At 38.8% G+C, this 24,468-nt stretch overlaps 1 protein-coding gene across 2 annotated transcripts; it reads left to right on the top strand.

The window, feature by feature from the left end:
* Positions 1-23,975, top strand: PLAC8 (placenta associated 8). Of its 2 annotated transcripts, XM_045512995.2 has the most exons (6): positions 16-159; positions 12,585-12,713; positions 13,084-13,225; positions 15,030-15,154; positions 20,186-20,302; positions 23,658-23,975. In XM_045512995.2, the coding sequence occupies exons 3-5, from the start codon at positions 13,114-13,116 to the stop codon at positions 20,288-20,290; spliced, it is 342 nt and encodes a 113-aa protein (XP_045368951.1). In that variant the 5' UTR covers positions 16-159; positions 12,585-12,713; positions 13,084-13,113; the 3' UTR covers positions 20,291-20,302; positions 23,658-23,975. The 2 variants fall into 2 exon arrangements, with proteins under 2 accessions (XP_010948537.1, XP_045368951.1); XM_010950235.3 differs by lacking the exon at positions 12,585-12,713 and having other exon boundaries at positions 1-159.
* Positions 23,976-24,468: the final 493 nt, after the last annotated feature.

The following is a 24,468-nucleotide window of genomic DNA, read 5'->3' as shown; positions in this document are numbered from 1 at the left end:
TGCCTGGATTGCATTGGCCAATAAAAACCTCAAATCTGTACTTTGTAGCATATAGTGGAATGTGAGCACACTTACTTCTCTCTTGCCTGTGTCATTCACTTTCAGTGAGGTTCTCACTCAAGCCCAAGACACAGCCTGCCAAGAACCTACTTCTTAACTGTAAGTACTTTGAAATGAAGCACTTCTTTAAAAGCTTATCTTGGCACTGAAAAAAAAAGTCTTCTTTACCAGTATTTGATTTCCTTTTTTTTAAATTTCTAACATGCTGTATTTTAAGGTTCAGCTGAAAGACCAATGTTTTCTTATCTAACTGCTTAAATTTAGTCAATTTAGTCAAATTCAACATGTGCCAGTCATATGGGAGATGCCACGCTTTTTAAAGTAGTGTAAGATGTTTTGAATCCTTCATCAACTCTGGCTTTCAGCAGGAACACATATTAGGCCTTATGTTTACTAACTTGATCATTAATTTCACTCTATATCATACATAGGCATGCTTACTTGTGCCAGTCGAATTTCTTTGCGTTTTGAAACTATTTTGCTTGTTGTTGGTTTTCTTGCCGTTAGAAATAGAAGACAGGATTTTGCTGATCTAGGTAATGAAACATGAGAATCCTTGAATTTTCAGTATGAAAGTAAGAAAAACAGACTAGAATGCTTTAAAATTAAATTCTGGTGCTTTATGTAAATGTGTAAAGAAAGATAACCTTCTCACCTCACATTTATCAGCTTTTGAGATGAGAAATTATGAAATGCAAATGTTTTAATCAAAGCAAAAAAATGAAAAGTTAATCTAAGTGATATATTTAGTACCCAGATTGATTAAATTAATAATATTGATGTCAATCCAATTAATACTATTAATTAATATTAATAAGATAATGGTCTGTCCTTCTCAAGAGTAAGGTGTTCCAAGGCAGGGGGAGTCAGGTACAAGGTTGGTTGTAACTAAGACTAATGGGTGAAATTAAGATGTTTAAGATGTTTAAAATGTAAGCCAAATCCTGCAAGGTTTCTGGGCATTGAGGTCATTTCACGAAAGGAGCTTTCTAAAGAAAGGAGCTACAGTCCCTCTTCAAAGCTTGTCCACCGAGTTTCCCATTTAAATTCCCCTTGCCTCCATTTTTCCTTTTTCCTGAGTGGCACCAGCCAACATTTTTCATCACTCTCTCTGCTCCCATGGTATCAAAGATGTATGAAACAAAACACCTCTATGGTCATTTAGTGATGGGCAGAGCTGCTGGCCGTGGAGCGGGAACTACTCACGCTCCTTAAACCCTACCAAACCCAACACAAGACTTTCACAAACATTGGATGCCTGCCCAGTAAATGTTTACTAAAGGGGATTGGATCTGTAGTTATTCTTCACAAAAGAGAAATGAAAACACCCAGGGCTGTGAGTTACAAAGTGTGCTCTGTAAGGTCACTGGTGCTGGAATCCACTGAGAAGCCAGGGCTCTGCACGGGCAGGTGGTGCTGAGGTGAACAGGGCTGGCTTAGCCTGTGCTCCTAGGCGAGCTGGAGGCCTCAGCATGGGCTGCATCTGCCTGGAGAAGGTGATGGCGTTTTTCTAATTCTCATCAAGTTGTAGCTCCGCAGAAGGGCCACTTTTCTCTACTTTACACGACGGCATCTCATGGCATAGTGGCAGCAGCCTTGAGGGTGCGCGGTACAGATTCCTGGACCCCAGTCCACCTCGCCTAAGTCACAACCTCGGAGGATAGTGCCCAGGAATCTACATCATAAACAAAGTCTCCAAGTAGCTTTTACGCACAGGAAGCACTGAAGGCCACTGAACAGAGGAGACAGGCTTGTAGACTAAGTCCCAGAAATTCTTAGAAATATCACTGGGCACTGAAGAGATTCCAGGGGAGTTGCCTTTTGTTCTCTTCCACCACCACCACCACCTCCCCAGTTCCTGCTGTTGCTTTTACTTTGAATGGTTAAGGTTAAAAAATTACTGGGTACTTAATGGCTAAAGCAGAGATTTGCGGTTGTTTGGCATATTTTGTTTCTATTTCACATTTTGCTACAACCTAAAGGATCCCTCAAATTGTGAAATGATATTTAAACCACAGAGCTACAGAGGAGTAAGTGTGTTTGTTTTCTCCTCTGTTTTATAACTGTCAGGGAGGTACCTCTTGAATAAAACAATCTCACATGAGAAGTCACAAGACCTCTTTCAGAAAAAGCTAAATTGGTCAAATGGAAGTGTGGGATGCTGATTCCTAGAGCTGCTCTTCTGGGGGAGCTGGATGGAGCAGCCTTCTTCCTGCTGTAGGTAACCTTCACTAGAGATACACTCTGAAACCCACTGGGGCCCCCACTCCCTGCTCAGTTCTCTGTACTGAAGTCCACAGAAGCACCTGGGTCTCCACAATTTTCCATATTCAAAACAGGAAGTCAAAAGCTGTGAAAGAAACAGAAACCGAGAGCTTTGACTTTAGGGCTGAAGACTGTTTCAGACCCCACACAGGTTTCAGCTGTAGACTTTCCTACAAACTAACTGGCAGTCAGCACGTGGACGGGTTTTCCATGAAGCTGCTCACTACAAAATGTGCAGATGATCGCTGACTGAACTTCAGATGCTCTGGTCTCAGGCTGCTATAAGGGCTAACTCCAGCCTATCTAAATACACACGTACTTAAAGTACACACTGAGCGAGGACACTCAGCTGAAGGAAAGGATGATTCTATAACTGCAGGCAAGTTTCTATACTGAAATCTTCAGATTGCTGTCATTATATTAAAAATCACAGCACAGACTTCTTGAAAAATAAACAACTTAAATGAACATGTTTTTCCTGAGAGAGATCATGGAAAGGATATTCATCATTCATTCATGCAGCTGGTATTTATTGCATGCCAGTTGTGGTGCCAGGCATTGGCTAGGGGCTATGGAGAAGAAAATACAGACAGCTCTAAGCTATACGAATAATCAGCATGACCCTTTACATTCCTTCTCTTTTTTTTTTTTTTTTTAAGTCACTAGGTTTGCTTTTTGTTTCCAAATGGGTATTTCTTGTGTTGATTATAAAAGGAATAAATGCTAACCATAAAAACAGAAAACCAGATAATGCACAAAATTACAAAGATAAAAATAAAAAATACCTATCAGCCAATTCCCTAGTGATAACCACCTAACATTCTATATAGCCTTTCCTGTCTTTTTCTAATGTTTGATTATTAAAAGGAAACACAAAAGAAAATCTGACTGAACATTTTTTTAAAGAATTTCCTGCAATGCCTCTTCTTCCCAGGCCTCAAATATGGGAAGCCATCACCCAAAACTATGGTTTCTATCATCTGTGTACTGAGGTTTGGGATATAGAAAAGACCTGGATCTTAGGATGTCTGGCGGTCTAAAGCAGTTTGGGAAGGAAAGCCATTGCTTAAGTGGTTTCCAGGGCTGGGCACTAGCCAGTGTCTGATGTGCACCAGCTCCAGCTGGCGTCACGCATTGAGACCGCGGTAGCGGGCACCTACTGCGTGCGAGACCTTGCGCTAGGCTTGTAAGATACGTCAGCGAACACAACCCACAAAACTGCCCTTGTGGAGCTTACATTCCCGATTGGGAGCTTCCTTTTCCCCAAACCAAGCTAACTATTGTAAAAACGGTGAGCAACAGAAATGGCATTGCAATTTCTTTACTTGCTTCTTCGTGAAAGAACGAGTTTGTTTAGAGAGTTGTGGTTGCTTCCCGTTACGATGAAAAATAAGCCTGTGCACCAGAAGTAGAATCTGGAGCCCACCTCAGCGGGGCGAGGTGGGTGGGGGGCTGGGGTGGTCGTTTCTGTCTTACTTCCCGATCAGTGAGCTGATCAGCCCACCTATCTGATGATAACTTTTAAAAATGTATTATATATGCCTGGTGAGACTGGGCGACGGGGGCCGGGGGAGCGGCAGGGTGCCGGGAGGGAGAGGCGCCACGACACGACTGCCCGGCCGCTGCCGGTTCCCAGCAGGTCCGGTGCGTCCGCGAGGTGCAGCCACCTAGAGCTGGCTGTCCCCCGCTTACGGCCGACCCTGACCGCGGGCTCCGTGCTGGCTGCCCTGGAGAATTCGGGGGCAAATAGGATCCTGTTCCAGCAGAGGAGATAGCCGGGTCCTGGGAGGCCGAATGTGGGGGCCAAGTGGAGAACACCTTCCGCGCCCGCAGGCCGCTCTCAGTCACTTTCCCGAGCGGTCGAGAGGTCAGCGCGGCTGAGAAGCCACACCCCGGCCCGCCCCGCACCTGCGGAGGCCACAACTCCCGCGTGCGCCGGAAGCGGGGGCGGCGGGCTCTCCGCCCTGAAGAGAACCACAGGCTGCGGAAGGGCAGGGAGGGAGGTTAGGGAGGAAGGGTGTGATGGCTCGACCCAGCCTGACGCCCGCATACCCTTCCGCACTCACCCTGCCCTGCCCTTGTCACGGCCTCATTGACCCTCCTCCCTGCGAGGGAGTCAGAGCACAGCCAGACGCAAGGTCATTCGCTCCATCACTTGAGGAGCCTACCCTTACCCTTCAAGATAGACTCCTCCCCGCTACATAGACACCCATAAATGACGCACCCCCGAAATGATCGCCCCCACCCCTGACCCTCCGGCTGTTTGTTCACCTACTAGAACTTCCTTTCGCACTGTTTTCTGTGAGATTAACAGTGTTTAAACTTTTATTGTAATAGAGCAGTAAAAGGCCATTATGGCACCAATCAATCAGAAATCAAAATCAAAAGCCACTTTAATGCATATAAAAGAACAAACAATACATTTTTAATCAGCTTCAACTATTCCGAATGCATTTTATGGTGTTTTACACAAAAAAGAAATTCTTTAGAATGGTTCCTAATAATTATAAGGGGGAAATGAAACCACAGTTCAAAAATCTTATTATGGCTATATTTGCATTATATACTACTTGGGTTTAGGGATATATTTTTCTAGTGTTTGTAGCAGATTGCTTTTGTATTTTTCATTCTAAATCCTATGGGGCTCTTCTCTCCCCGAATTCTCTTTTATGTTTTGTTTTGTCATTTTTTTAGAAATAATTTTAGATTTATGAAAAATGTTGCAAAAATAGCACACAAAAAAAGACAAACAATAACAAATGCTAGCCAGGATGATGGAGCCCTATACAAAATGCAGCCGTTTTGGAAAACAGTTTGAAGCAGTTCTTCCAAACACTATACGTGACCTTGGTGGTATAGTGCTTAGCATAGCTGCCTTCCAAAATACTAAGCATAAAGTTACCATTTTGACCCAGCAATGCCACTTTTAGGTGTACACCGAAGAGAAATGAAAATAAATGTTCACACAAAAACTTGTACGCAGATAGTAATAGGAGCATTATTCATAATAACCACAAAGTAGAAACAACCTGAATATCCATCAACTGATGAAAGGATAAACACGAAATGGTGTATCCACAGAATGCAGTATGATTCAGCAGAAAAGTACTGATATACACTACAGCATGGATTGTTGAAAATCTTAAAAACATGCTAACTGAAGGAAGTCAGTCACAAAAGACTATATTCTGTGATTCCATTTGTATGAAATGTCTAGGATAAAGCAAAATAGTAGAGGCAGAAAGCAGGTTAAATGTGGTTTGGAGGTGGAGGTGAGAGGAAACGGGAGTGACTGCCAATGGATATGTTTTTTCTCTGGAGAATATGTGACATAATATTCTAAAATTAGATTATGGGGATGGTTATACAGTTATACACTCTAGTCACTGAACTGTATCCATTTTAAATGAGTGAATTTTATGGTATGTAAAATATATCTCAATAAAGCTATTTTTAAACTAGCACACAGCACACACACGCCTCACCTAGGTTTCCTGATTCTTAATGTTTTACATAACCATTGTACAAATATTGAAACCAGGAAATTAATGTTGATAAACTACTAAAAACTAATCTATAGGTCTTGTTCAAATTTTACCAGTTGCCCCACTAATGTCCCAAGGAAGAGAAAAGCAGCCCTTGCTGTCCCAGAGCTGGCCCAGTGCTGTGAGCTAGGCTTTGGTGTTGCTGCAAGTTGGCCGGACACTCACACTAAGCCTTTTTCTTTTTCTTTTTCTTTTTTTTTTTTCTGAGCTATAATTGACATATAACACTGTATTAGTTTCAGATGTACAATATAATGATTTGATATATTATGAAATGATCACCACAGTAAAACTAGTTAACATCCATCACCACACAGTTAACAAATTATTTTTTCTTGTGATGAGAACTTTTAACATTTATTCTCTTAGCAACTTTCAAATAGACAATTTAGCATTATTAACTATAGTCACCATGCGGTACATCACATCCCCAGGACTTACTTATTTCACAACAGGAAGTGTGGGCCTTTTGACCGTCTTCCCCCATTTCACCCACTTTCCACCTCTCACCTCTGGCAACCACCGATCTGTTATCTGTAACCATGAGTTTGGCTTGCTTGTTTGTTTTAGATTCCACAAATAGGTGAGATCATACTGTATTTGTCTTTCTCTGTCTGACTTATTTAGCTTAGCATCATGCCCTCCACGTCCATCTGTGTCGTCCCTCTCACCTGGTCTTGGTGTTCCCTGGCACATGAAACAACCTCACAGAGTGTTAACATGAGATAAGGCTACACTGTGACCATGATGGATCAAAATAACAACGCTAGCACTCCATAATCGTATTTGAACACAGATGAATTTTAATCATCATCCAAGCCACAAAATACCAAACATTTCCCTTTCCTGACTCACATGAGTGATTGCTAATATAACCTATTGCAGAGTTAGCCTTGCTCTAGTCAGCACCTCCTATAGATAAGATTTATTAATATACCCAGTCATAGTATTGTGTCCACTTTCTAGAGCATGTCAAGATGTCCCATTATTGATAATATTAACTTTGATCATTTGACTAAGATAGTGTCTGCCAGGTTTATCCAGTAGAAAGTTGCTGTTTTTCCCTTTGTAATTAGGAAATAGCCTGTGGGGAGATACTTTGAGACCATGTAAACGTCTTGTTTCTCATCATACTTTCAAAGTCTAATTTTAGCATCCATCCATCCAAATCTTGGTTTCTAAATACTGTTTTTCAAATTTTAAAAGCCCAAGTTCATTGGAGAAATGGTTGATTAAAAGGCTGGGGCAGGGAAAGTACAAGATAAATCTGAAACATCTTGTGGGACCAAAAAATAAAATAGCGTGGATTAGAAGCGGGACCTCAGAACCAACTGGATGGCTCTTCCAATGCTACATCTGGGACAATTTGAGCAATGATGCAATTTTAATATTGTCTAGAGAAACTATCCATAATTCTATGCTGATATAAATAAAGGAATTTTTAAATGAGGGAGAAGGGGATAGTGCTTTCCTACAGTAGAATTCCCATTAATGAATGTGGGAGTGGGAAATACAAGATCAACATTTGACAAATCCACAGTAATCGTTGTTATAGACCCTCTGGGCATGCTGTGCCTCCCTCCTTAGGACCTGTGAGTAGAATAAATTCTTTAATTTTATATGCCTCTCTGAGTAGAATTTCCACAGCTGTGTTGGAGTGGTCCTTAAAGACCCCACAAAGGGGATTTACTCCCCTATTTATAACTCTGTGTGTGTGTATGTGTGTGTGTGTGTGTGTGTGTGTGTGTAAATAACCATGAGTTCATACCTCTGATTCTAATTCAACAGGATTCATACTAGCTGTCCTCCTTTTCTTATTTGTAATTTCTTTCTCTGACAGTGCAGTCTCATTATCCACAATGTATTTACTTATTCAAGCTAAATATATATACATATAATATATATAAGTATATATATAATATATATAAATATATATGGTATATATATATATATATGTTTCAGAATTGCTAGTTTCTACCCCTGTAAGAAGCAAGTTTACTAACTAGAGTACAATACTTACGTCGGTTATTTTTGTCTTCAGCTTTACATTATATATTCAAAATACTTTGCAAAGTTATTTAGTTTACCCTTTTCTTCCCCAGTCCCTTTCGTGTGGTTGTAATATTAATTGTAATACACTCAGCTCTGTTTGTTACTGTTTATATTGCACTTTGGACTCCTTCCACGTTCTGATTGATTTTACTGATCCATTGTGTGTTGACTTGATACGTGAAATATTAGCATGGTCGGATGAGTCAGAGTCAAGTGAAAAGGCACACTGAGAGTAGTGTTGCCACCACCCCTGCTACTCCATTTCCATTCTCTCATTCTTTCCGTCTCATTTACTTTGAACATAAGAAATTTCATTTGTTCCTGGTTCATTCTTCCTGTACTTCTTATTTCACAGTTGAACAGATATAGTATGTTTCCTTATATCCCTTTATTTCTTATATAAAGGATTTCATACCATAGCCATTCTTTTGTACATTTTTTTACCACTTATATATATCCTGGATGTCACTTCATGTTAGTTTATAGAGCTTATCCTCATTCTTTTCTTGACAGCTGCATAACACTGCATTGTGCGAGTATACCATAGTTTATTCAACCTCTCTCCCATGTATTGTTTACAATTATTTCGTAAAAACAAGCAATGCTGCTATGAATAACCTCATGCATGTGTATTTTTGCATTGTTGGAGGTGTATCTTCAGGATGAATTTCTAGGGGAGGGATTACTTGGTCAAATGGAAAGTGTTTACATAGTTTTGTTAGGTATTGCCAAAGGTCCTCCCAGAATGGTCGTACCAGTTTGCATTCACACCAGCAATATTTTAGAGTGCCTGTTTCTCCACAGCCTTGCCAAAAGACTGTGTTGCCTTCTTTTTAATTTTTGCCAATCTAAGTGTTTAATTTATATGTATTTAATATTGAATGAATTTGAACATCTTTTTTATAAATCTATTTAAGGGTCATTTTCATGTCACATTTTTTGTGAATTATCTGTTCCTGCCTTTTTGTCATTTTTCTCAACCTTGGGGCTTTTAAATTTCTCTCATTTTAAAGTTTTCTTAAAATACTTAATTCAAATTTAGTCCTTGTTTTCATTTTGTTATTTTATAATCATTTTATTAAAACTTAGAAAAATATGTGGCATTTGCATACCACACTCACTACTGGGAAGGGAAGTACCTAGAGCTATTTTCTAAAGGTGATAATGTTTGATACAAACATTTAAAAGAACATTTTAAAGTTTCTTCCTTCTTTTTAAAAAAATAATAAAAATAAATTTGTTTTATCCTCATCCAGAAACACTGAATGTTCTTCCCATGAGGCTGTTTGCTAGGACTCAGAGAACCATCTATAAAAGTAGACCTGGTTAATTTACAATTAGCTGTGATGAAGCCTGCGGAGATTTAGACATGTTTGAACCAATGCTGATGCGTTTTCAGTTATGCAGAGAAACACTCAAGATGTTGTTCTGTTTCATATGCTGCTCTCTTTTTGTCCTCAGGAACTACCAAACTAGCCAGGTGTCACTAAGCAATGCAATCAAGAAAGAAACCAGCTAACTCAAGAAATAGAAAAATTACAAAGTAATAGGGGACAGTGGAAGTTATCTGCTTGCTTTTGAAACTGTTCTATGAGGGGAATAATGTAAGAAAGCAAATAGTACAATCACATTGCCTGAGTATCTGGAGGCATTGTGTTTTTGATTTTAGTATTTTTCTTTTGTGCTTTTAAAAACATGTCCTGAAATCAACTCACTTCATTAAAAAGTAAGAACTAAAAAGAAAAAAACCAAAAAATGAAAAAAAAAAAAGAAAGAAAGCAAAACAAACAAGCAAAAAACACCTACAGAAAAAAGAAATCTGAAGTGGAAATGTATTACACCTCAGTGTCTAGCACACTGTAAGTGAATCAAGCATAAAATAAGTATTTAATTCAACAAGGCAATAAAAAGTATCTTCTGTGAGCCTAGCATTGAGCTTGGTGCTAAAGAAATAAATATAAAGAGAGGGTTCCAGTTCTCAAGGAGATCACAACACACCAATGGCAATGCCATCTGTATGTACTAAGTGTTCTGATGGAGTGGGGACTCTAAAGCTGAGGGGCAAAGGCAGGAGCAGGGACTGTGGAATGAGCCCGAGAAGGATTTGAATTTCACAATTCACTTAAAGTCTCTGAGCATCCATTTCCTCATCAACTCAATAAAGATAATAATTCCTACCTAATAGGGCTGTTGTAGGATTAAGTGGACAATGTGAATCTAGTACAGTGCCTGACAGAGTAGAATCTCTGTGACTACAAGCTCATAGAATTGCCAATAAACGTTTGTGGAAATCATCAAAAGCAGCTCCTTACTGGGTGGGCAGGGTACAGCTTAGTGTTAGAGCGCATGCTTAGCAGGCACGAGGTCCTGGGTTCAATCCTCAGTACCTCTGTTAAAATAAATAAATAAATACCTAATTACCCCCAACACACACACACACACACACACACACACACACACACACACACACACACACAGTTCCTTGCTACATTTTTGTACATAATTAGCCACTCTCCCTTATATTTATCTGATTTTTTTTAATGTTCATTAAACTCATCCCCAAGCTTTATCTCATTTAATGCCCTCAATAAGCATGAGAGGTGGATAGGTCAGAAACTATTTCCATTTTACAGATTAGTAAGTGGAAATTTAAATGACTAGTTAAATGACTAGGCTGTTCAATGACTAGTTCAAGATAACACAGTTTAGGAAACTGGAATTTGAGCAAAGATATTCTCATTCCAGATCAGATCAATGTTCCATGACCCTGCAGTGCCTCTCATGATGGAGAGAAATTAGGACTAACCTAACAAAATGTACTTCATAATAATCTTTACTGGGGTACACTATAAGGGCTTGCCCCTAACACGTGTCAAGGGTCTGGCAAGTCAGCACTCACAGAGGGATACAGGCTCCAGGTAAATTTGAAGAGAAAAACCAACTTGGATGCAGAAAGATTGGAGAGGACTTCTGTGATATTGTGGTTTATAATAAGAAATACATATTTGGTCTTCATTCTTGTTCATAGCACAGAACTTCTAAAATCTTTGGAAATTCTTAAGAGGTAAGAATCATAAAGATGTCTTATTATTCATAGCAAGCCCCTCTCAACTACAGAGGAGTTTATGCTAATGAAGTGACTTTTGGAAAGCCTTGAGGATTGGGGCTGGTTGCCAGGGGAACCAACCTGTGATTAGAGGTTTGGAGCTTTTAGCCCTACCTCCTAGGCTTCCAGGAAAGGGAAAGGAGTTGGAGATTGAGTTCAATCACCAATGGCCAAGGATTCAATCAATCATGTCTATGTAATGAAGCCTCCATGAAAACCCTAAAGGACAGGGTTCAGAGAGCTTTTGTGTTGGTGTGCTGGGAGGGGTGGCATACCCAAACTCCACAGGCTCTGAACCTCACCTTCGGTATCTGTCATCTGGCTGTTCATTTGTATCCTTCAATATCCTTTATAATATATCAATCATCCAGTAAGTAAACTGTTTTCCTGAGCTCTGTCAGCCACTTCAACAAATTAATCAAACCAGTTGGTCAGAAGCACAGGTGATAACCTGGACTTACAATTGGCATCTGAGGTAGGGGAGGGAGGGCAGTTTTGTGGCACTGAGCACTTCGCTTGTGGAATCTGACACTATCTCCTGTACACACTTGTTGGAATTGAGCTAAACTGTAGAACCACATATGGTTGGACCCCCCCCAACATGACAGTTCTCTTCTCTCTGAACATCTCTTGCTCAACCAGCCTCTGCTTCACCTACACTCAACTCACATGACTGATCTTCCCTCTTAATCACATGCCTAATCAAATTCCTAAATTCCTATGTAATTGCCCCCGGCCCCCGCTAGAGACTGTTCTAAGATTTGGATCAGAACACCTCCACCATGATAGCTTTTCAAAGAGGTGGTGGGGGGCATGCTCCTCTGCTGGTTTCCTTGGTAACCAATGAGCCAACCTGGGGGCTAAGACTACTGCTATGTCCTGCCCACCGCCCACTGCACATGGTGGGGCATCACTCCAAGACTTTTTTTCAGACATGTAAGCTCCCCCATCCATTAAACTATTGATGTCTCTGTCACTGGCTCCGGGACCTTTTTTTTTTGATCTAGAGGCTAGGCAAGCACAGGGCTTGCAAGCTTATGGGGTGCAGCCCAATGGACACCCAGCGGGTGTTGCAGAATTGCTTAGTGTGCGAAAAGCTACCACACATTCAGTGATCACAAGTGAAGTAGAGTGTTCTGAGAGTAGACAGAAAACAGGAGAGTTTTTTTCTTTACAATCAGAAACAAGTCCATAAAAAAGGAAACATTAAAAAAAGGAGAAAGAGGGGGAAATGTGTGTGTGCACAGAAACTTAGGATGGTGCAGTTTTAGAGAGTCTGTTTCCCTTATTTGCTATTTCTGGCTGTTGGCTAAAAAAAAATACACAATGTGGGAGTTGTGAGTTAAGTTTTACTTGGGGCCAAATGAGGGCTATTGCCCGGGAGACAGCCTCTCAGATAGCTCTGAGGAAGTGCTCGGAAGAAGCAGGTGGGGAGGTCAGTATATGTGTGATTTTAGTGAAGAGGGATATGTGCAGTCAAGCACACATCTTGGCAGAAAGTTTCTGCTAGTCGTAAGGATCAGATGTCTTTGTTAATGATTTTAGTTCTTTTCTAGAAATGAGAAGATGCAAGAAATTGGGCTCATAAAATCTTCTGCAAATATCTATCTGAAGCCCTGTTCTGCCAGTTTCCCCCAGAGCACAGAGTGTCTCATTCCTGATCTCCACCCTGAGCTCCTTTCAAGGTGTGTTGAAGGTCAGCCACTGCGGTAGCTAGAGACTTCATTCTTGTAGAGCCAAATGGCGAGTGACAGGGTGTAGTTGGCATGGCCATAGGTGTCCTCATTTGTTTCCCTGTCTTGTGTGCAGACTAGGCACCTGCTTAAAAATAGTACTTGCAACCCTGTTACATTCCCTGTACTTCTAGGGGAGCATTTTTACCTTTTACCACTTCAGTGAATCTCTTCCCCCAGGGAACACTGCAGAAATTATGTTCTTCAGGGACTAACAAGCCACTTGATCTAAATCTCCTTACTTGCCTACAAAGCAGAGTGCCTCAAAACAGGCTTCCAAGAGCAACCTCCAGGCTACTGACACTAACTTTTTTCCTTTCAGATCACAGCTACTGAAGATTCAGTAACCAAAATGCAAGCTGCATCCCCAGTGGTCATTGTGACTCAGCCTACAAGTGGTCCAGTACTTCAAACCTCCAACTGGCAGACGGGCATGTGTGACTGCTTCAGCGACTGCGGGGTCTGTAAGTGCTGGGAAAAGGGCCCCGGTAACTGACATGGAGGCAAATTAACAAAGACCAAATCCTCCCCTCATTCCTCCCTTATCATGTAATAAAAGTTCCTGACCTACTCCTCCAGGGCACCCTGCATGTCAGGCAACGCTTTATTAACAGAAAATGCCTGTACTGAGTATAAGGTAATTCTTCTCCTTCCTTCAAAGAGTAGTTTTACTCTTAAAAATAAGTGCTGGGTTAAAATAACAGTATAAAAGCAAATGACTCTAACCATGCACAAGCTTGGCCTAATGATTTTAAGTTGACTGTGCATTATATAGAAGAGATGTTTCAAGCTTAACTTGATTTTTTTTTTAAAAAAGGCTGCTCTTGTTACATTTAAATTCAACTCCTTATATTATAGTTCCATTGTGTCCAGTACACAAGGGATAATTTTCATCCATGGTTTCAGCATGAGCTCAGAGAAGAACTATTTTAATTTAGGGCTTTTAGGTTTTTTTATACACATAAGAACAAAGAATTTTAAAGGCAATTAACTTCTCATTGGGTAAAATATCTCTGACTCTGTTTTTTGTTTTGCTTCATTTCATTTTCTGATGTCTAAGTGACTTTCTGAGAAAAGGAAGTTTGAGGGTGAGATGAAAGTGTCAGAGGTCAAATGCGTAGTTCTCAACACCAAGCAAGAAACAAACAAACCTATTTACCAAAAAAATGTTTGCTCTGAGATTTTTTTTTGCCTATTTCAAATCTACATCGTGTTCTGAGACAGGGAAGAAAATCTTGTTAACCTTTAACTTAGCAGTGAAGTTGAAATTTGGAATCAAGTTAATAATTACATTGCAAAGCATAGAAGAAAAGGGTTACCCGGGAAATGGAACAACTGGGTTTGTTGATTTGCTCTCATTGTCTTACTGGAGACCTGGAGTCATGAGTTACACTTCTCAGGACATTAGTTCAACATCTGCAAATCATAGTGATAATGAGACTACAAAACTAAAACCTTCTAAAGAGGAACATTTTAATCCTCCAAACCCTAGTATTGTTCCTCAAGTAAGTGAATTACATGTTCTAATATGAACTTAATAGTTTCATGGCAGGATTCCTTAATTATAGATCTGACCAAATCATTCTTTCTTTTTAAGATACTTCAGAGGTTCCTCATGACTTTCATGACCCACTCTGAGGTCTCATATTTCTTCACTGTCCTGTCCCAACCTGCCTTGTCTTCTAGCCTCATCCCCATCCCATCCCTGGGCTCTAGCCATGTTGAATGAAGACCAGGCATTGCCAAGACATGCAGGTTATCTCAAAGAGGCTTTTTTCCCTTTTCTCTACCTGTAAAATCCCTAATCTTCCTTCAATATTCAGATCAAGCCATCTTTTCTTCCCACAGCCTAGGAGATCCCATTTCTGTGGGTGACACCTAGATGTCTTGAGTAGTTCTGTTGGGGAACTTTTTGTATTATGTGACTTCCCTACTAGACTTCAGACAGAGGCATTATCAGCACTGAGGACAATCTTTGGAACATGACTAGGATTCAGTGAATCATTCAATATGTATTTGAAGGCGTTACTACAAAAAGAATACAGACTTTCCAAGGTGCTGTCACTCCTAAAATGATTAGATGGGGAGAAGGGATAAGCTAATGCAATGTTGAACAAAGTAGTGCCGATTAACTTGGCAGCACGGTATGTGCAAATCCCCAGGATGTGGGCTGCCATTCATGAAGGCAAACTAACTTTCCACTGCGTGGGGGGCGGGGGAAGCAGGGGCAGAGTGGAGTCATTTGCGCCTCTGCCTTCATGTGTTCAGGTCTCTGTGGCACATTTTGCTTCACGTGCCTTGCGATTCAAGTTGCATCTGACATGAACGAATGCTGTCTGTGTGGAACAAGTGTCGCCATGAGGACCCTCTATCGGACTCGATACGGCATCCCGGTGAGTCTCTTACAATACTGTGTCATTCAAATCCGCACCCACATTCAAAATAATTGCTATAAACATGGAGGCCCTTTGATGGTATCCACCATCTGGATTGGATCTGTAGGCGCTTCCTAGCTTGTGCAACCTTGTATTCCATTATTGTAGCAATAGATCCTCTGATTATGTGACTGCCTTCCATGTATCTGTGAAAACCCTAGAGAATAAACGTCTCATATTTGCCATGTATATCATACAACGGGAGAGGATTGTTCAGAGCCTACTATGGCTCAGGTACATTACCTATGTTACATCACTTAATCTTTACATTATCCCTATAAAGTAAGTAGGTCCCCACATTTGCCAGATGAGGACTTTAAAGTTTGAGAAGGTCAAGTAACTCAGGCAAAGATACGCACTAGAGTAAAGGGAGTCAGTATTCAACTCCAACTTTCCACGCCTGCATATTCCATTATACCATAAGCTTCACTTTATGTAATAGGAGAAGATATTAGTGCTCTCCAGAAACAGAACGAAAAGGAGATATAGATGACATGGATATAGATAAATAGAGAGAGAAAGAGATGTCAAGGAATTTGCTTATATTATTGTGGGGGCTAGCAAGTCCAAAACAGCAGGATAGGCTGACAGGCTGGGAAGAGTTGCAGAGTCCAAAGGCAGCCTGCTGGCAGAATTCCTTCTTGCTCAGGGGAGGTCAATCTTTTTCTATTAAGGCCTTCAACGAATTAGACAAGGCCCACCCACATTACAGATGGTTACTGTAAGTCTGCCGATGTAAATGTTAATCTCATCTAAAATATTACCTTCACAGAAACATCTAGAATAGTGTTTGCTTGAATATCTGGGTACCATGGCCTAGCTAAGTTGACACATAAAACTAACCACCACAAGGAACAAATGAAATAGAATATTATAGGAACTTATTTTATTCCATTGAAATTATTTTATTTTTTCAGTTAAAAGATGTATTTCTTAACTATAAAAAATAATAAACATATAGGTAATTTTATGACAAATTCAAACACAGAAATATATAAAACAAAAAGTGAAAATATGACTCCTTTACACACAATGCCACTACTCAGTGATAAACCCTGTTAATCATCGGTGTGCATTGCTATCCTTCAGGGTTTTTCTCCTATGCCTATAAGGCATCTGAATATAAATTAGATGTGGCTATAGCTACAGATCTAGACACGTGGGGTTTGGGGTTTGGGGTTTGCAAGGCTCTTTTATTTGTTTTGTTTTTACTTTTTAAAATGGGGTCATACAAAAGAATATGAAGATGAATATATGTATGTATATGCATGACTGAGACATTGTGCTGTACACCAGAAATTGACACCTTGTAACTGACAGTACTTCAATAAATTTTTTTAAATTGGTTGATATTATACTATAATCTGTTTTCTTTTTTCTACTTAATATATGGTAGGCCCCTTTTATGTCTGTAATACAGATTCTTTTTAATGTCTACATAGTATTCCATCATATAGATAATTTATTTAATCACTTCCTTATTGGTGGAAAGTTAAATAATATTGCATTTTAAATAGTTGTCCATATATGATTTGTACATGCACTGGTATTTTTGTAGGCTAGTGTACTACATTAGATTGATAGATCACAGGGTATGCACATTCAAAATTTGAAAGATACTGTCAAATACTCCTCCAAAAAGATTATACCAATTTATAATTCATTAAAATTATATGTGTGCCAATATTTTTTTTCCATTTTGTCCATCAGAGAGGCAAAAATGATATTTCTTTCTTGCTTTAACTAAATTTTTATTAGATAGATCAAGCAACTTTTTGAAAATTTACTGTCCTTTTGCACTTCTGTAAATTATCTGTACATACACTTTGTTCATTGTTTTATTGGGTTGTTTGCCTTTTCTTATCGGTTTGTTGGAATGCTTTATTTATTATGCTACGACTATTTAACATGGACTTTAGCAAATTTTTTAAAGGCTTAGTACATGACCAACTTTTTAAAATGCTCCCTGGGAGTTTGAAAAATCAGTAACAGTCTAAAACTAGAACTCTAGTTGATTTTAACAAAATTTGGAAGATTAGAAGAAAGAGGAAGAAACAAATATACCCTAAAGACTTTGTTGGTCTGGCATTGATTGGTAAATATAACTTTTTAAAAAAGAATCTTATTGAAGTATAATAGACTACAATAAACCGCATATATTTAAAGTGTACAATTTGATAAGTTTAGACTATGAATGTACCTGTGAAACCAACCTCACAGTCAAAATGATGCACATATTCATCACCCCCAAAAGTTCAGTCACACCCCTTTGTAATCCTTCCTTCTTCCTCTTCTCTCTTCCCTAAGTAACTCAACACGCTTTCTGTCAGTATAGATCAGTTTTCATTGGCTATCATTTTATGTAATAGACCTGTACAGTGCGTACTATTTTGTGTAGCTTCTTTCACCCAGTATGCATATTTTGAGATTCATCCAAGTTGTTGTGTTGTGTACAAGTTACCATGTGTTAAGAGGGTTGATTTGATGTTAAGTATTTTTAACACAAAAAAAAAAATTAGAAAAAAATAAAATATTTGAATGGTTATTAACCACATAAAAAGATGTTCAGCATCATCAGTCATTAGAGAAATGCAAATTAAAGCCACAAGGAGATACCACTACGCGCCTATTTGGATGCTAAAATTAATCAGGCTAAACCACACCAGGTGTTAGCAGATATGGAGGAACTGAAACTCTCATGTACTGCTGGTGGGAATGTAAAATCAGTTTCTTAAAAAGTGAAGCATATACCTACCATTTGGCCCAGTCATTCTGCTCCTAGATACTTACCCAAGGAAATACATATCCATAACAAGACTTGCAAATGTTCAGAGCAGTTTTGCTTGTAATAGCCAGAACTAAAAACAACCCAAACGTCCCCTAGCGGGCGACTGGATAAACAAATTGTGATATATCCATATAATGGAATACTAGTCAGCAATAACAAGGAATGAATTTAGGAGTTCTAGATTTGCAGATACAAACTAATACACATAAAATAGATAAACAAGTTTATACTGTATAGCACAGGGAACTATGTTCAATATCTTGTAGTAGCTTATGGTGAAAAAGAATATGAAAATGAATACATGTATGTTCCTATATGACTGAAGTATTGTGCTGTACACCAGAAATTGACACATTGTTCTCTGACTATGCTTCGATTAAAAAATATATATATATATATATAAATAAAAATAACAAGGAATAAACCACTGATATACACAACAACTTGGATGAAACTCAAGATAAATATAATGTCAAGTTGTGGGTAAAAATTTAAGGGGAGGTCATTACTAACTGGATAAAAATTAGTTGTGGAACATCAAAAACTACTAAAGGGAACAAAAGGAACCAGGAAAGATCTACTCAGCAAAAAAGAAGAAGAAGGAAAAACAGCGTCCAGTGAATACCAAACAGGAAACAGTTTGGCTGTCTCATGGTGGGAGTGATTTAGACTTCTCAGCTGTACTAAAATGTCTTTACCTTTTATTAATTCTTTCAGTGTGTTTGTGGTGCATCTTAGGGAGTCTGACCTCTTATGAGATAGGTGAATAACTGCCCACTTATCTTGCCCCTCTTCTCTCCATGGCCCCTAAGCCCACACTAGGGTCCTCTGTTAAACTGATCTGCAGGCGGTGCCCCGAGGGAAAGCCTCAGCTGGCAGCTCTGGGCTGGCCCAGCCACTCAAGCTGGCTTCAATTAACCTCTCGTCTCTCGTTTCCCAGCCTCTTCTTCCTCTTTTCTGAGCTCTAGGTGTTTGGTTTGCGGTTTATCTAATGCCCTGCCCCTGACTCTGTTAGGTTTCATGTTCCTTAGCTCTGTTTTACTTTCTCCCTCAGTGTAACCCCTCTGCTTCACATTTTTCAAAAATTGCTCAAGATTTCTGGCTCAATGAATTGCCCCGTCCCTGCTTTCTAGTACGGCTTTCATTTTATTTAACAAAGTTCTTCAAGCACATAGTTTTTCAAATTATCTACTTCACAAAGTTTGTTAAGAAAAATTATAGTGCCCAAATTTCTCTTCACTACTTCTTCTTCCCTAGAGCTGGTCTTTGGGTGTTTCCCCAAAATCATAGTCTTGTATTGCTATTGCTACTTTTTGACTTTTCATTCTGGGGCCTTGTCTATGTACCTCCCACTGTGGAAGATGAGATTTTAGTTGTCTTCTCCCCTTTCCTCACTACAGACACGCACCTGACCCCTGCCTCACTTCTTCCAATATAGTTACATATAATTGTGGTTAAATCCATATTCAGTATTTATATTAGGGCACTTATGTTTGCTCTTCAGAGTTGAGTCATGTAATGAACTATGCTTTTTCTACCAAACTTTGTTTTTCGTAGTATTAATAACTCCCAGCTTTTTCATTAGTTTTCCATTTACTTAGCAGTAAGTCAACCCCAAAACCTTTCCCAGTTTTCCAAATCTCGTCCCAGAACATTCAACACATCAGACAGTCTATCAATTTCGTCTTCCTGATGACATCACTCCCTGACCTGCTACCCTTGAACTAGTTGCTCTTCCCTCCCGGTGCTTTGCTTGCACCCTGGGATCTCCTTCATCACGGCCTGGAGATGCCATTAACCTCTCTCCCAGGTTAGGCTCCGTTTCTTATATCTCGTATCCTCTTCTTTCTTGGTCTGCTCCTTCATTTTGGGCGTGGTAGCTTCCTAGAGGAAGCATGTGGGAGAAAAGAATTTTGAGATTTTACTTCCTAATACTCTTTATTTTACCTTCATATTTATGCTTTGATGATACTGTCTTTTATTGTCAATATCACAAAGTATAGGAAAACATTTGATGTCATAAAAAGAGACAAGAGTTACATGGAGAAATCAACAAACATTTCCCTAAATGTACCCATTCAAGCTCTGAATTCAAGGGGTCAATGCCTTTTGCTTCTCTTCAAAATGTCTTGAAAATCCACAAGTTTTAATTTCCAAATAGGTGGATTTTATATTTCTATTTCTTTTATATTTTCAAACAGGGATCCATTTGTGATGACTTCATGGTGACCCTTTTCTGTCCTCAATGTTCTCTTTGCCAAATCAAGAGAGACATCAACAGAAGGAGAGCCATGCATACTTTCTGAAAAAAATTAATGGTAGGTCCCAAAATCTGTGAGTGCTTAGAAATATAATTACAAGCTTTTTATATTACAACAATTCTTTAAGTCTCTTATATGTTATCTTAATATAAAAATTGATTTTGATTTCTTTTTATGAATAAGATAGCTGGACTAGCTTGCTTTGACATAAATCACAGCAATATTTCTCCCAAACCAGGTCCTAGAGTAATGGGAATAAAAGCAAAAATAAACAAATGGGACCTAATTAAACTTAAGAGCTTTTGCATAGCTAAGGATACCAGCAGCAAAATGAAAAGACAACCTACAGAATGGGAGAAAATATATGCAAATGATGTGACCGACAAGGGACTAATTTCCAAAATATACAAACAACTCTTACAGCCTAATTTAAAAAACAAGAAACCCAATAAAAATTTTAGGACAGAAGATCTAAATAAACATCTCTCCAAAGAAGACATCCAGATGGTCAACAGGCACATGAAAGGATGCTCGACATTGCTAATTATCAGAGAAGTGCAAATCAGAGCTACAATGAAGTATCACCTCACACCAGTTAGAATGGCCATCATTAAAAAGTCCATAGTGGGGAGGGTATAGTGATAGAGCACATGCCTAGCAGGCATGAGGGCCTGAGTTCAATCCCCAGTACCTCCATTAAAAAACAAATAAACCTAATTACCTCCCCCCTCAAAAAAAAACAAAAACAAAAACAAAAACAAAATTTTAACCAAAAAACTCTACAAATAATAAATGCTGGGGAAGGTGTGGAGAAAAAGGATCCTCCTACACTGTTGTTCGGAATGTAAATTGGTGCAGCCACTATGGAGGACAGTATAGAGGTTCTTTAAAAAACTAAAAATAGACTTACTCTATGATCCAGCAATCCCATTTCTGGGCATATATCTGGAGAAAACTATAATTGGAAAAACACATGCATCCTAGTGTTCACAGCAGCACTATTTACAACAGCCAAGACATGGAAACAAACTAAATGTCCACTGACAGATGACTGGATAAAGAAGATGTGAGACACACACACACACACACACACACACACACAGAGGAATATTACTCAGCTATAAAAAATAATAAAATAATGCACTTGCAACAACATGGATAGAACTGGAGGTTGTCATTCTAAGTGAAGTAAGCCAGAAAGAGAAAGAAAAATACCATAGGATATCTTTTATATGTGGAATCTTAAAAAAAAGACACAAATGAACTTATTTACAAAACAGAAACAGATTCAAACATAGAGAACAAACTTATGGTTACCAGAGGGGTAAGAGGGTAGGAAGGGATAAATTGGGAGTTCAAAATTTGCAGATACTAACTACTATGTATAAACTAGGTACACAACAAGTTTATACTGTATAGCACAGGGAACTATATTCAGTATCTTGTAGTAACCTACAATCAATTAGAATATGAAAAGGAATATATGTCTGTATGACTGAAGCATTATGCTGTACACCAGAAATTGACACAACATTGTAAACTGACTATACTTCAGTTAAAGAAGTAAAACAAACAAACAAACAAACTTAATTACCTCTCCTCACCCCTCCAAAAAAGAACCTTTCTTTCTGATGTTCTTCTGGGCTTCCCACCAGTTGAAACTATCAAGAAGGCAGAAGGCAGGACAGCATTGCTGGCCTCCACAGGTCAGCCTCCCAGGGCACCAGGCAGTGCGGACAAGGGTAGAAATGGATTGGATGGGGCAAACAGGAGATTTCTGATGCAAGGTGTGATTTGAATAAATAGAAGTGAGTTTTACTTCTTATCAGCAACATTAGTGAACTACAGAAGCCAGAAAAGGGGGAAACATCTGTGTGAGCTTAGTTCAAATCTGGTAGGAACAGATGGTCCAGGTAGGAAAAGAATGAGAAGTGAAAGCTTTCTAAAAGTGAGCTGGGGCCGTGGCGTATCATGTAGTGGATACTAGGCTGATGACTTGGCCTTTTATCTGGTGAGCATTGGGGAGTTCCTGCAGGCTTTAAGTAAGGGAGTAACATATGCAGAGCTATACTGTAGAAAATTAATCTGATAGTGACATATTCAAACAGACTGGACAGGATGAGGTCAGAAGTAAAGATGTGGCTGTACACCATTTCAACATTGTTTATTTAAATAATCACATGAGACAATTTGGATAAAAGATCTACTCGCACATACATAATAACAAATCTTGGCATTGGAGCTTCTTTTTTTTTTAACCTTGAGAAAATTACCTTATTGATTTCTGAACTGGTTTGAAGTAAAATACCTTGGTGACCCTAAGGCCTGCTCATCAACTCAGACCCTGCATTATTCACTGACAGCAGAGCTTTAGATCCCCAAATAAATCCTCAAATATCTGAAACAGGAGAATCAAGAGACCAAGATCAAAGCATAACGTGGTTTATGTTAAAATTTAAAAAAAAAAAAGATTAAGACAAAGAGATAGAGGTACCAACTGAAAAAGTTCCCAGTAGCCAAAACTGGAACAATCTGAGCAACAAAATAAGGTAGTATTGGGTTAAAATCAACTCAGATTATAAAATAAATATCTGTAAGTCCATACTGATATAAATACCTGATTAAATACATAAATGGAGGAGAATAGACAAATCTCCCAGGAGTACAGGATTCCAAATAATTTATGTAGTTACGCCTCCCTCAAGGAGATGGAGTGTAATTCCCCACCCCTTAAGTGTGGGTTTGCAGAGCAACTGCCTTTCAAAGAGTGTAATATGCAAAGTGCAAGGGAAAGAGTAACCTCATGGTGGAGAAACCCCACAAAACTACCTCAGGCAACTAACATCAAAGTCAACATCATCGGTGGTGTCCTTGAGAGCAAGTACCCCTGAAATGATGTGATGAATTGACGCATCACCTCTGTGATCGTCCTCGCAAAACCCCACAACTCCAGTCTCACCAGGAGCAAAACATTACACAAACAAAAATTGAGGTCCATTCTACAAAATATGTAACCCATACTCCTCAAAACTGTCAAGGTCGTTGAAAATAAGTAAGGTCTGAGAAACTATCACAGTTTGGAGGAGCCTAAGGAAACATGGTGACTAAAGGTAATATGCTATCTGGATGTGATCCCGGAACAGCAAAAGGAAATTAGGTAAAAACTGAGGAATGTAAATAAAGGATCGGCTTAGATTAAAAATAATCTATCGATATTGGTTCATTAGTTGTGATAAACCTACTAAAGTAAGATGTTAACTAGTATAGAAATTGGTGCAGGGTATATGGGAACTCTCTGTACAATCTTTGCAACTTTTCTATAAATCTAAAATGATTCTAAAATTAAAACTTTATTAAAAATAAAAAAGTCGCCTGAGGAAATTTAACCCTATTTTTTGTGTGTCCCTTATAGGTGAAGAGCTTTTTTTAAAATCCTTTTTCCTGTGGTATCTCTTGACCTGTTGAAGAGCTCTTACTGAAGCAGCTAAAATCAGCTCCACACCTCTTCAGCTTGCATGTTTCTCCACTCTTGCAACTGAAGTATAATTGATATGTTTAATCACAATCAGTGGGGTTAAAAAAATAGAACTTTGGTTTCTTTTACAGGAATACTGTCCTTTAGTTATGCTAAATGATCCAGCTTGGTTTCTCCTTGCTATTAAATTTTCTGGCTTATAAATTTTGTATTACATTTAAAATATCAATCAAATAAAATATTTTACTAACTCAATTCTTTATGCTTCTTTGCTTTCAATAAAATGTCTTTATGTTATTACTGAACTTCAAGGGTCAGTCTCATAATTTTGTTCTCATAGTTTGGTTTCCTAATAGGAGATTTTGGTTCACAGCAACTCAGCTCTCTTTCATCTAAGAAGTTTAAGAGAGAGAAAGAAAGACCACAGATAACTATTCTAAGACACTTAAGATACCTTCAGCCAACACGGTTGCTCTTTTTCATGTTATCTATGAACACTGCTAATGCTGACAAAGAAACAATGCACTGTGCTCTGTTTCCCAACTGCACATCTGATGGTTTTGTTATTATGTTATTGATTTTTTTTCTCTTTTAAATATGAAGCATCAGACCAAGTAATAAAAATTCAATTCTCAAATTTAATGACTCAGTTTTGCTTAGTGATGGATACATGTGTGAAGCAATATGTTTTTGCATACTTCTTATCCTATTTGATCCTCTGCAACATTTTGCCCTGATGAAAGTCTCA

This window comes from Camelus bactrianus, chromosome 2 (genome assembly GCF_048773025.1).
Source record: "Camelus bactrianus isolate YW-2024 breed Bactrian camel chromosome 2, ASM4877302v1, whole genome shotgun sequence".
Classification (NCBI taxonomy): Eukaryota; Metazoa; Chordata; class Mammalia; order Artiodactyla; family Camelidae; genus Camelus; species Camelus bactrianus.
The sequence above is the reverse complement of the archived record's forward strand: the minus strand, read 5'-3'. Positions and strand labels throughout refer to the sequence as shown.